We start from the raw sequence: 11,553 nt of genomic DNA, 5'->3' as shown, positions 1-11,553 counted from the left end.
CTGCGCCGGCGCTATATAAATGCATTTGAATTTAAAAAAAAGAAACGATAGATTGGGTAAGTATTGCGCTGCAATCGCGGTTCGAGACTGCTCAAAATCGTTGCTCTGGACTTCGCGGTGGCGGATTTCGCCGACAGGCGGGTCGAGAGAGCTCTCGGTCGACTTCGAGCTAGGTAGATGAGGTGAAGTAGATGTTCGTTTGTTGGTATATTTTCATGAGGGCAAAAGAGGAGCGTAGACAGGTGTCGCAAAACACAATGAGGACCGCCATCTTGTGGTGCGATGGGAGAGAAATGGCAGGCGCCGCGGAGTAGCATTCCGGAGACAATCGGCAAGAATTCAACTTCCGACCGCCGACGCGGAACTCAGGCCACCTTACCGTCATTTGACATGGTCGACCTGCTCAGGAGACCTCACCATTGCGCCCACCCAAACATGGTCTCCTATATAAACCTGCTCGTCTCTCACACCTCTCTTCTTCCCAATTCTCTCCCTGCTTGATCGCCCCATTCACCTACCTCTCGTACCAGCTCTTATCACCACTTGCTTTGCCAAGTCTCTCCCCGTCAACGCCAGTAATTATGGCCGAAGTCGAAGCCCCTGCCTCCCTCGAGATCAACGATGCGCTGTTCTGCCAGCACTTCAAGGAGGTTGTGCGTATGATTCCCTGTCCTATGAGTCCTTTTAACCATCGGTGCTGACGAGTAGTTGAATGTTCCTCCTGCAGTGCACGGACTGTGGCGTTGACACCAGGGAGGAGAACGACGCTTTCTTCGGGGTAAATGTATCCTATATCAGGCTCCATCTGATATACTCACACGACCCATTTCTTCATAACCATAGTTTGACCCTATAGACCGTGAAGGTCTCGAGGCCCCTGCTGCCACCGTCACCAAGGACGGAACGTACCAATGCAAGAAGCATGGATCTCCTTGTGCGTCTCCTTCTATTATATACCGTAGAGTACGAGTTACAGGTCTAAAATGCTTCGTCATTCAGCGTGCAACCAGTGTTACGGATGGAAGAAGCAGATCACCAGGGCTAGGACCGCGGCAAAGAAGGCTGGCAAGAAAGCCTAAGACCGGCAGGCTTTTCTCGCCACCCGAATGAACGGAGGAAATGATTCGAACACATTGAACTTGTCGAACTTCTATGTATTTGTACTTGCTGTCCATCTTGGAGTGTACCATACCATATTTCCGAAACCACATAACATCGTATCTCATGTAGTCCGTGAGTTTACAGACCATCTGACGGATGTGTCCTGATTACATTCAGTGTTCGGTCCTTTAGCCAAGTATTATAATACTGTGGCGGACTAGGATCCTGGACAGATGGGCTTTCTCGCTCATTTAATCAATGTCCTGTCTATGACTTGTAAACTAAGTGACACATTTAGGTAGTCCGACATCTATTAAGTATATTTACAACTATTTATAGAGCTTGATGCAGTAAACCATCGTCAATGAATATTTTGCGACGACGAGTGGGGAAAGTGGCAAAACAGGGAAGCTGGACGCGCGCCGAAAGGGCCCGGCTATTGCCGAATGAGTGGCGAAAAATATGTCAAAAGGCGCCACACCCCCTTGCCCCCCGATTTCGTACACATAATCGTTAGACGACCAGCAGCAAGAAGTACCCATAGCGTTTTAAGATAGATCATTCTATCTGTGTAAATATTTGTGGGGTGCTGCACGACTTTATGCGCTCAGATTTCATTCGGATGTTTGAGAGGTGCAAAATTGGTCATTTCTATAAAACCGTGCCGTCTAGAAGCCAAACGGTCTGTTAAAAACAAGCAGACCTTGGCAGAGGAATTATTTTGTCGGGTCTACAAGACCATAAACTTTTTGTATGAGGAAGATCATGGATGCTGGAGCTAGAGCCTCACGAAGTGGGAGCCTCTTGTGGCGCCTTAGCCAGAGGATCCCCTCAACAAAAGATGTCCCATGCAAAAGTAGGCAACCATGGTCTGCCAGAATAATTTAGAATCACTTATGGCATGTCCTCATTTATACCACACATAGATTTCCACGAGCATGTACGCTGATATTAAAGGCGAGTCGAGGCGTGCATGTCGGTCGAGCTCCCTGCATGTGGCAAAATGGCCACACAAACCCCATCCCCGACAACATTTCACCATCTTCTACAAAATACTCACAAGGATCACACAAAATATTTTTACATATTGCACGGGAAGATGTAGCCCTACAGGTTATCTAGAGTGATGAAGGCACGAATATGTGTGCTTAAAATTCCAGAAAAGTTTGTCCAGCTTCTATGTCCGTCCAGCTTCCTAGTCTGCCACAGTATGTTGTTATTCAACATGGCCGCCTGGCGAAATGGCATCGCGTCTGACTACGATGAGTAGGCTAATCAGGAGATTGCAGGTTCGACCCCTGCGGTGGTCATTTTGATTTAACGGCTATCTACTAGCATTGGCTGACCAGCCTCGCACGTTGTATTTTTGCGAGCGAACTAACAAATACACTCGTTGAGACAGCCAACCCAACATCTTTCTCCCCGGGTAATGTTCATGCTCACTGGGCTCTCTGCAAAATTACGTCTATACCTCATACATAACAGTGACACTGCGAAACGACCTCATACAGCCAAGAAACACCCATTACATCCACGATATTCTATGGTGCCTCATTCATAGCCACTGTTGTCTCTGTTTTTTCCACCGCCTCAATCGCCATGCTCTCTTCCTTCTCCTGCACGACATTGGCCGTGGTGGGAGTTGCTACTCCAGAAGGAGCGGCTGATGCCTGTTTCGCTTTGAGCTTGGCTGCGGCTTCGCGGCCGGCGAAGGTAATATCTTCATGGAAGACACGGAGACTCAGGGCACTAATATTAAAAGGGTGTAGCATCGTGTTCAGTACATGTTCATGGTGAGGTGAAGATAAAACACACCTCTTCGCCTTCTTGTCGATCATCAACGAAACCGAGGCTGCTGATTTCCACACGGGCAGAACGAGGTCATGCGGGAGGCTACAGAAAAAAAGAATCACTCAGCAATGAAGCCTGGAAAGAAGTCATGTGGATAATCTGCTCACTTTGCACCGCCATCATCTTCTGTACCCTTCTTGAAGAGTACGACATGGCTACCCATTGCTGCAAACGAACAAGACGACCATCAGTCTGTATTCAACGAACAAACGAGATCAAAGTCATGGAATAGCACAAACTTTTACTCGACATTAAGCTCTTGAATGGCTCCCCGAACCTGTCCAATAACGGGTAATACTCTTCCACAAGCGTCCTCAACGCACCCATTTGAGCCTCTATGATGCTCTCTTCCCGAATATACGGCACCACAACTGGCAGTCCCTCGCTCAACAACCTGAACGGCGTCACTATCGCCTCAGGTTCTGCTGCGCCCGTTTCAGCCACAGCTAAATCATCGGGCATGGCGACGTCGGGAGCAGTAGACGCAGAGCCAGATAGCGCAGCCTGCTTTCCGCGTCCAAAGCCGCCTTCCTGTTTTGTGAAGATTTTGGTCCCGGCATTCATGAGCCTCATCTTCTTGAAGTCATTGTGTTGAACGACGGCGTGGACAATATCGTTGGTGAGGTATAGCGAGCGAGCTGGTTCGCCAGCAGGATTGCGTACGAGAATATTGGATGAAGGGAAGTCAGGTGTGAGGGAGAGCTGACGGCTATGAGACCAGGAGAGAGCTATAAGCATCGGCTTCAGTGTGGGAAAAATGGCGGACATACATGCAGCCAAGCACAATTGGGTCATCGTGCGGAATGAAGTTATAAGGCATCTCCTTGAACCCATTATCGCCAGTGCCACGCTTGCCCTTCCTCTCGGTGGCCTGGTCTACGGATTTTGATGGTTCGCCTGTGGATAGTGCCGGTGTGTGGTCCGCTGGGGAGTTTGGAGTCTGCGTGGTGATATCGTCTAAGAAGAGATCATGAACAGAGCCTCGCGATAATGTGGGTGGTTTGACAAACCTTCATCCATAGGCGAGATAGGTGCGACCGAAGGAAGGACAGCGTGCGCGGGCTCGTAAGCAGCAGCTCTCGCACTATCCTCAATCTTAGCTTTCTTTGCTTCTGGTGCTTCAGCGCTTTCCTCTACGACACCGATGGCCTCTTCGGCGACCCTCTTTCCCTCTCTGAATCACGAATATTATGAGAACCAAATTCGCAAAATCAATAGCAGTCACTGACTTTGTGCGCTTCTTCTTTTCTCCACCTTCTGAGGTGGTACTTGTTGGAGTTTCCGACTTTTTCTTCTGAAGCACGGCGACGAAGAACCCGCCTGTGTCCTGCAAATGAGGATATATACGCATACTACATCCCGTCATAAACATCATCCATAATCGATAAGTTGGGATAACAGAGTAATATGAGGGCATGGTTGGGTACTTACCAACGCTCAAGGTGTAATTCCGCAACGCCCTCCGTGGGGGGCCAGTGACTTCGTCCAACTCTTTGAACGCTCTTGTTACCATCAAGACTCTCGACGTATGCCTCATAAGTCTCGAAGAACTTGAGATTTTTGTCCGTCGTCGGTGTCCAAGTCTGGAGACCAGGTCGGCGGATGAGCGTGGGTAGTGAGTCAGAGACATCGACGAGCTCGAAGTCTGTGCATGGGGGTATGGATATCAGCGAACAATGCAACAGGAAGAGTACCACCCAGCCTTGAGATTGTACTTGCCAGGATTAGCTCTCAGGGCTTCGGCGACGACAGCCTCATTTTCCACAGGGTTCAGAGAGCAGGTAGAGTATACGAGGCGTCCGTCTGGATGCAGCATACGCATCGCGCGTTGAAGAATGCGAAGCTGTAGGCTAAGTGAAAGCAAAAGCGGGATGAGACGTGAACGACGCTAATATCGAGGAAATATCTTACCTATGCAAACCATTTCCATCCATCGGATTCCAATGCTTCCAGATCGCAACATTTTTCCTCATCGTCCCGTCTCCACTGCAGGGAACATCACACAATATCCTATCAAACAAGAGCGTACTCCCTTCTTTTTCCTTCCCCGATATCTTCGGGGCCAAATCTGAGTTAGAGTCAAAACCGTGCGGCAAACGGATGATGGGGAAGATGGATGCATCGGCGTTTGTGACAATGAATGCTGGGCTGGGAAGACGGGCGGACTGGTGGATGAGGAGGTGTGTTCGCTTGTAATCACTGTCGTTCGCTACGAGGAGGCCGGGCGGAACGCAAGCTGATGAGGGATCTGGCGAAGAATGAAGAGCTTCAAGGAGTTGGGCTGTCTGTTATGGTGATATAAATCACCTCAATGGACAAACAGCGACGAGTGGTTGGTACCTTTGAGCCAGGTGCGGCGCACATGTCGAGGACTTTATGATAGGGTTGGACATCAAGGAACAGGGGAGGGAGCATAGACACTGCTTCCTGGCGAGAAATGTTGCCCTGTCAAGAACACGGTCTATTAGCGAAACATATATTATCAATAGAGTGCAACATCGGTGGCAAGGGCAAAGGCAAAAATCGAGTTATCGATCAAAGAACAGTCGTGTAGTGCCAAGAATGGATAAAAAACAAAGGAATAATGGCACGTACAACCTCAGTCTCGAAAACGAGGAAAGAGTGGAACTTCTTGAATTCAGGTGACTTTCGAAGTACTTTCTTTTCGACATTCAGCTGCCATGCAAGTCCATGCGGATACCTAAAATGTTAGCATTAGCATCTGATGCAGGTATGAGAAGGTGAGTATAGTGCGAGGGGTCAGGGGCGATTGAGCCGCGGATAGGGCGAGCATGCCAACAGCGGTGAATTCTGGTTCGGGTGTAAAAAGACGTACACTGCGGGAAATAATGACGATAAAATCTCACTCACCATGAAAGAGAAACAGGAGGGGCCACAGGTTGACCTTCAAATACTACGGAACCAAGCTGTGGGACATAGGCATTCTCTATGGCGTCCTTGAGTACTTGAGCTGTTCTGCAGGTTGACAAATAACGCCGTACGCTCAATGAGCCTCAGCACCGGTGAGATATGAAAAGGGACGCACAATCTAGTTCCAGCTATCCGAAACGTCGTCGGTAATGGCTCCCTTAGACGTTCAATGAACTGGGTCCATTCCTCTCTTCCTGCACCGTCATCGTCTGCTCTCTGAATAATCTTTTGTGCCTTGTAGTATGCTTCGAATTTCGGATTCTGCATGTCTGACTTTTCGAGGAGGTCCGTACGACCATCATCGTTCCGAACATCACCGCCCCCATATGCCTTTGGTTCTGAGGTGTCTTTACGATTGTTCTTTCCACCCTTGAATTTCTACCCAGTATGCGCATCTGTGTCAGACTGTGTTATGAAAACTCTGAGCCAACATGACGCACTTTTCCGCCTCGGCCCATGGTTACAAGTCGCTGATGGCTGATATAGACAAGTGGCCCACAGGAAAATAGTGGCAGAGTATAATCAGTCTAGCAGAGGAGCGCGTTTTAGCCGTCAATCTTCTGAAAATTAGCAAGTGAAGGATTCCAGATGATGTGCGATCCTGTTTAGATCTGTCAAGATGAGCTTCGCAAGATCTTATCTTATCTCTCAGCTTTTAGTTCGTGCCACATGAAAGCTGGGCCACATTTGTGGTGGTGGTACTTGCACTGCCGATCTGCTCGAGCAGAAAACAACTTGGAACTTCGAGAATTTTACTCTTGTATTCATTTTATTTGATATCTGTACTTTCAAGACTCAGACTAAAGCATGAACGCAAAATAAGGATTGCATTCCATCAAACACGTACAACAGATAAGTAGTCCAGAACAGAGACTTCACGCCATGAGCACCCAGCATGATATCGTACAAAAAGGCCGCTGGAACTGCCAGAAGCCTGTCAAACCGTCAAAGTCCAGCCACATACAATATGAAACAGGAGCATATTCCAAAACTGAGCCCTAAAACCCGGCTACGACCTCGCTATCTTCATCAACGTATATAGCAGCGCTAACTTTGCACTCCCACTAGACTTTTTCTCTGCGCAAGTCAAGACAGCTGATGGGGACCGATTTCAAGCGCGGCCTCGACTGTCACCTCGCCCCTGAGAGTCTGATCAGAGGCATTGCATTAGCGCCAATCCGGAGTAGTCACGGTAAGACTTCAGAGCTACTGACCGCCATGCCTGCGGCGAGCGAGGCGACCCCTGCTTTCGCCGCGTTCTCCAGAATCTCCGTGCTTGCGGCGGGCAAGGCGGTCGTGGCTATTGCCGCGCTCCTGGGAGTCTAAGGAGGAGCTCAGGTAAGTTGGTGTTGATTATACAATGACTGTTATAAACTGACCACCGTGACGACGAGCAGCGAGGCGCCCCCTGCTTTCACCGCGCTCCTGGGAATCTCCGTGCTTGCGGCGAGCAAGACGTTCATGACTATTTTCGCGTTCCTGGGAGTCTGATAGTGGTCATTGGATGAGATGGAGTCTGCCTTCAGTGAGTGTGGCACTACTGACCGCCGTGACGACGACGAGCGAGGCGGCCCCTGCTCTCACCGCGCTCTTGAGAGTCACCGTGCTTCCGACGGGTCAAACGGTCGTGACTATCGCCGCGCTCTTGAGAATCTAGACGCAAAACTATCTGAGACGTAATCGTGGTCTATGGCTATAGGAAGACTGACCACCGTGCCTACGACGAGCAAGACGGCCCCTGCTTTCGCCTCGCTCTTGAGAGTCGCCGTGCCTGCGACGAGTTAAGCGGTCACGGCTGTTGCCTCGCTCCTGAGAGTCTGTATCGGGTTTTGTTGAGCTGAGTGTCAAAGTCGCGAGGAAACAGAAACACCGACCACCATGCCTGCGACGAGTGAGGCGGTCGTGACTGTCTCCGCGCTCCTGAGAGTCTATTGGAGGTCAATAGATGAGCGACTGTCGTCATCTGGTACGCCGTAGAAGTACTGACCGCCGTGCCTGCGGCGGGCGAGACGCTCACGGCTGTCGCCTCTTTCCTGCGAGTCTAGGCAGTAGATGTAGTGTTAGAAAAAAAAGACAGTAAAAAGCAGAAGAGTGCACAGACCTCCGTGCCTGCGAGGAGCCAATCGCTCTCGGCTGTCACCACGCTCTTGAGAGTCACCGTGCCTACGGCGAGCGAGACGTTCACGGCTGTCGCCCCGTTCTTGAGAGTCTGTAAGATTTGATCAATGAGGTTATATCCTCCAACGATGCCGTGAAAACACTGACCGCCATGTCTGCGACGCGCAAGGCGATCACGGCTCTCACCGCGCTCTTGAGAATCACCATGCCTGCGACGAGTCAGACGGTCACGGCTATTGCCTCGTTCTTGAGAGTCTGAAACATCCAATCAATTGACTTCAGCCTACTTCATGAAATTTTCTACAGTCACTCACCGCCGTGCCTGCGACGCGCAAGGCGGTCGCGGCTATCACCGCGTTCCTGCGAGTCTAAAGGACAGTCTGAGTATAAAATTCGAGGGCGCAGAAATAAGTATAATCACCACCGTGTCTGCGACGTGCCAAACGTTCGCGACTATCACCACGTTCTCGAGAGTCTGTGGATTTAACACTCGTCAGTATGGCACAATGTGACCGTCAAGCGACTCTAAGTGGAGGCTCACCGCCATGCTTTCTGGCTACGAGACGCTCGCGGCTGTCACCTCCGGGAGAGTCTGGACGTTATGTGTGAGCACACGACAGGCTTCCAATAGACTCTTAAGTGCCTTACCACCATGCCTGCGACTAGCAAGTCTGTCCCTGCTACCACTTCGGCCGCGACCTTCTAAAAGCGCATGATAGGTCAAAGAAAACCGTTCGGCAGCGAATACTTGGAACTTACCGTCGTTGCCGTCTCCGTGGCGGCGAGCCTCGAGGATGTCGCTTGAAATGCCAACGTCATTGATCAGGCCGCCGGGACCTTCACGGAGAGCAACCGAGGTGACACCCGAGACGGGGATGGAGGCTACCGGGGTGAGCTCGGCAGCGAGCAAGCAGGCAAGGGTGACGAAAGTGGCAAGAGAGCGCATATTGAATTTGTAGTATCAAGAAGAGAGATGAGGAAGGCTTTGTTTGAGGCTGAAGATAGTACTAGAGCTGACCGGTGAATGGCTGGAGAGACTGGAGAACAGCGAAGGTAGAGGTTCGAATGGCTTTTATACTTGATGAACATGGTTCAGAGGGTAGCAAGATGGTGCATGCCTGTGCAAAAAGTAAAAGGCAGCTATGCGCAGCAGAGGAGGAGGAGAATTGCTCACAGTTCAAATCTCACCAAGGGAAAAGTCGTGCGACCCATCACCATGCGAGGGTACGCTGTATTTGGCCTGTGGAACAAAAGCCTTGGCAGCTAAGGTTTGGGTCCATCAGGACCTGTACATTGGAACCAGAGAAAGCAAAAAAAAACGGAGATCAAGAACGCACTTCTTATTCTGGAGTCTACCGAAAGAAATGGAGCCCGAAGCTATGGCAGACCTCGTAGCGAAGTCTTTCCGGTAGGCGAAATTCACCGTGATATGGTGTAGACACCTCTCTCACGACCAATCACTTAGCATTATGCAAGATCCTGAAGTGGGCACAGGCAAGCTGTCGCGCCCTACTTGCCAATAGCACCCTTGCACAAGCATCCGCAGCGCTGAAAAGTGTAAGTCATTATTGCTGCTGACCAAGGTAAGGCAAGACAAGAAAGATTATTTTGGGCTGGCTGCGCATGCGGACTCCCGTCTACCGTTAGCCACTTCCGGGAACATGCTTCCTCTTAAAAGTCTTTGAGCGGGAGAAATCCGCTATGACGGGGCGAACATTTCACAGGAATGCGAAAAGGTTGGACATGATGGAATGATCTTCAAGTAGGAGTAGGTGAAACGCGCAGCGAGAAAGTCTTGGCTCCTACCTGCACGAAGGAGTAAAACGACCCCATTCGTGCATCAAAGCAGGCGCGCAGTCAGTAGGGAGCCATGTTGGGGGAGGGGGGGCGGACCCGGAAAAGGTGCTCACGATGAATGCTCACCAAAGTAGTTTAGCATAGACTATGAACCATTGACACTACGCGCGACGGGGAGAAACGAATGATCATTCATAGCCTTTAGAGTGGTCTCAAACACAGACGAGCTTCGGCAGCTTTGTGGGAGAGGTTTTCATAGCCAAACGAGCCCTGGGTATATGCGCATGGGGTAGGCTCAAGGTGCCTAGATCCCTACGAATAGTCACCCAGTGGTTTCCCATACTATGCGCAGTAGCAGGGCATATACACAGCGATGTGCATTTGGGGTCCCAACCAGGCTGCGAGCTCTGGCGGAGCGACGCTCTACTAAGTATTCAATCGTATTATGATATCTGAGGTTTCGAAGACCTTTATATGAGATGAAGATGCCATATAAGTCCACGCACATATGTAAAGTCCATGAGAAACGTCGGGTCTTCTGCGAGAATAGGCGCATATGGCTTGACACTGTAATAAGCAGGCCAGGTGCGACGAATGCTGGTATGACATAAGAATGTGAGAAATGGTCACTGACCACGCAGGAGAATTGGAGCAAACAGGCTTACCGCATACACCCTACCACGCTAGCTAAGTTACTCTGCGGTGACCTGGTACGTAGCGTCATTCTGGCACGTACCATTCTCATTATCCTTCATCCAAAATCTCCAGCTTTGTCCACCTTGTCCCGTGATGACATACCGGCGGAAGAACCCTAGCATGGAGCACGACGCATACATGATACGCACCATCCTGAACGTATAGCAAACATCGCTACTTGAACACTGAGGTCACATAATATCCTGCTCTTGAAGTTGCTGGCACATTTGAGTCAGATACTCAGCCTGGGATTCATAGATGAGAAGTGATGAGCTCCGCATCCAATTTGAACCAAACCATAGTCTCTGTTTGGTTTGAAGAGACTTTTGAGGGAGGCGGATATGCTGAACAATCCGTATAGCGGAAGGTTTGAAAGTGAGCGACTAGCGAATCCCGATTGGTTGTTTCCTTTATGATGGTCGGAGTTTCGGTTTCTCCCGATAATCCTGTTTCAGTGGCACACCGACATGATACGGACACAGTACCTGTTTCCAGATAATCCCCATGAAACGACCATAAATCAACTCTCTACTTCTCATATTTGAAGGAACGAGACACCGCAGGGGACCCAAACAACATGAGACCATCAAACGCGTGTGGCACAATCACACGGCGCGATGGCATCCGAGAGACTCGAGACTTGGGGCGGATTCATGACCGTTGGAGGGAGCTAGTCGGTGGCGAGAGTTTACCAAGGTACGTCAATTCATAGAGTATCGTGGTCACGGTGGATTAGATGGTATACTGGTGGGCATAGCCGCATACGCAGGCATTTGGACAGGTCACATCAGATGTGTACGTCGCGTCACAAGGATTTGGAGGATTCTGCGGCAGTCATAACGGATCGAAAGCTTTCTATGATTCTACAAGTAAGAAGCTCTGAGCAAGAGGTATATGATGCATTTGCATCGAGGATGCACCAGCGAGTGCACCAGAAGGAAGGGGTCGCCTCTGGTAGCTCAGGATGGGTCCTGACTATGTACTCCAAATGACGGACTCGACGAGTATGACCCTCCTGGATATGTGACTGCTATCTAAAGCGAGTTATAGTCTCTGGTC

General features: G+C 50.1%; 5 protein-coding genes and 1 non-coding gene across 6 annotated transcripts; 4 read left to right on the top strand and 2 right to left on the bottom strand.

Moving 5' to 3' along the window:
• Nucleotides 1-581: 581 nt before the first annotated feature.
• Nucleotides 582-1,079, top strand: STEHIDRAFT_56805 (uncharacterized protein; the record flags this gene model as incomplete). The annotated part of the gene is made up of 4 exons (XM_007303199.1): nt 582-653; nt 728-778; nt 844-938; nt 971-1,079. The coding sequence occupies 4 exons, from the start codon at nt 582-584 to the stop codon at nt 1,077-1,079; spliced, it is 327 nt and encodes a 108-aa protein (XP_007303261.1).
• Nucleotides 1,080-2,328: 1,249 nt separating this feature from the next.
• Nucleotides 2,329-2,411, top strand: STEHIDRAFT_t135. Its single transcript has one exon. It is a non-coding gene; the product is annotated as a tRNA-Arg (tRNA).
• A 143-nt stretch (nt 2,412-2,554) lies between these two features.
• Nucleotides 2,555-6,443, bottom strand: STEHIDRAFT_121240 (S-adenosyl-L-methionine-dependent methyltransferase). The gene is made up of 15 exons (XM_007303799.1): nt 6,324-6,443; nt 5,999-6,260; nt 5,824-5,928; nt 5,548-5,653; nt 5,293-5,397; nt 4,864-5,237; nt 4,672-4,802; nt 4,384-4,597; nt 4,182-4,304; nt 3,963-4,126; nt 3,723-3,909; nt 3,192-3,661; nt 3,060-3,117; nt 2,917-2,994; nt 2,555-2,850 (listed from the first exon to the last, which is right to left on the bottom strand). The coding sequence occupies exons 2-15, from the start codon at nt 6,148-6,150 to the stop codon at nt 2,643-2,645; spliced, it is 2,475 nt and encodes an 824-aa protein (XP_007303861.1). The 5' UTR covers nt 6,151-6,260; nt 6,324-6,443; the 3' UTR covers nt 2,555-2,642.
• Nucleotides 6,444-6,772: 329 nt separating this feature from the next.
• STEHIDRAFT_121237 (uncharacterized protein) lies at nt 6,773-8,855 on the top strand. The gene is made up of 10 exons (XM_007303798.1): nt 6,773-7,032; nt 7,098-7,205; nt 7,263-7,370; nt 7,429-7,536; nt 8,203-8,256; nt 8,316-8,369; nt 8,423-8,476; nt 8,543-8,593; nt 8,650-8,703; nt 8,761-8,855. Exons 2-10 carry the CDS (start codon nt 7,102-7,104, stop codon nt 8,804-8,806), a joined length of 633 nt encoding a protein of 210 aa, XP_007303860.1. The 5' UTR covers nt 6,773-7,032; nt 7,098-7,101; the 3' UTR covers nt 8,807-8,855.
• A 277-nt stretch (nt 8,856-9,132) lies between these two features.
• STEHIDRAFT_121236 (uncharacterized protein) lies at nt 9,133-9,945 on the top strand (the record flags this gene model as incomplete). The annotated part of the gene is made up of 3 exons (XM_007303797.1): nt 9,133-9,269; nt 9,332-9,807; nt 9,925-9,945. Coding segments are annotated over 2 exons (219 nt in total), but the record flags the coding sequence as incomplete, so codon positions are not given.
• Nucleotides 9,946-10,009: 64 nt separating this feature from the next.
• Nucleotides 10,010-10,666, bottom strand: STEHIDRAFT_121233 (uncharacterized protein). The gene is made up of 2 exons (XM_007303796.1): nt 10,464-10,666; nt 10,010-10,395 (listed from the first exon to the last, which is right to left on the bottom strand). Exon 1 carries the CDS (start codon nt 10,644-10,646, stop codon nt 10,491-10,493), a length of 156 nt encoding a protein of 51 aa, XP_007303858.1. The 5' UTR covers nt 10,647-10,666; the 3' UTR covers nt 10,010-10,395; nt 10,464-10,490.
• Between the last annotated feature and the right edge of the window lie 887 nt (nt 10,667-11,553).

The sequence above is a fragment of the Stereum hirsutum genome (assembly GCF_000264905.1).
Source record: "Stereum hirsutum FP-91666 SS1 unplaced genomic scaffold STEHIscaffold_6, whole genome shotgun sequence".
Classification (NCBI taxonomy): Eukaryota; Fungi; Basidiomycota; class Agaricomycetes; order Russulales; family Stereaceae; genus Stereum; species Stereum hirsutum.
Note: the sequence above shows the minus strand (reverse complement) of the source record. Positions and strands in the feature narration are given on the sequence as shown.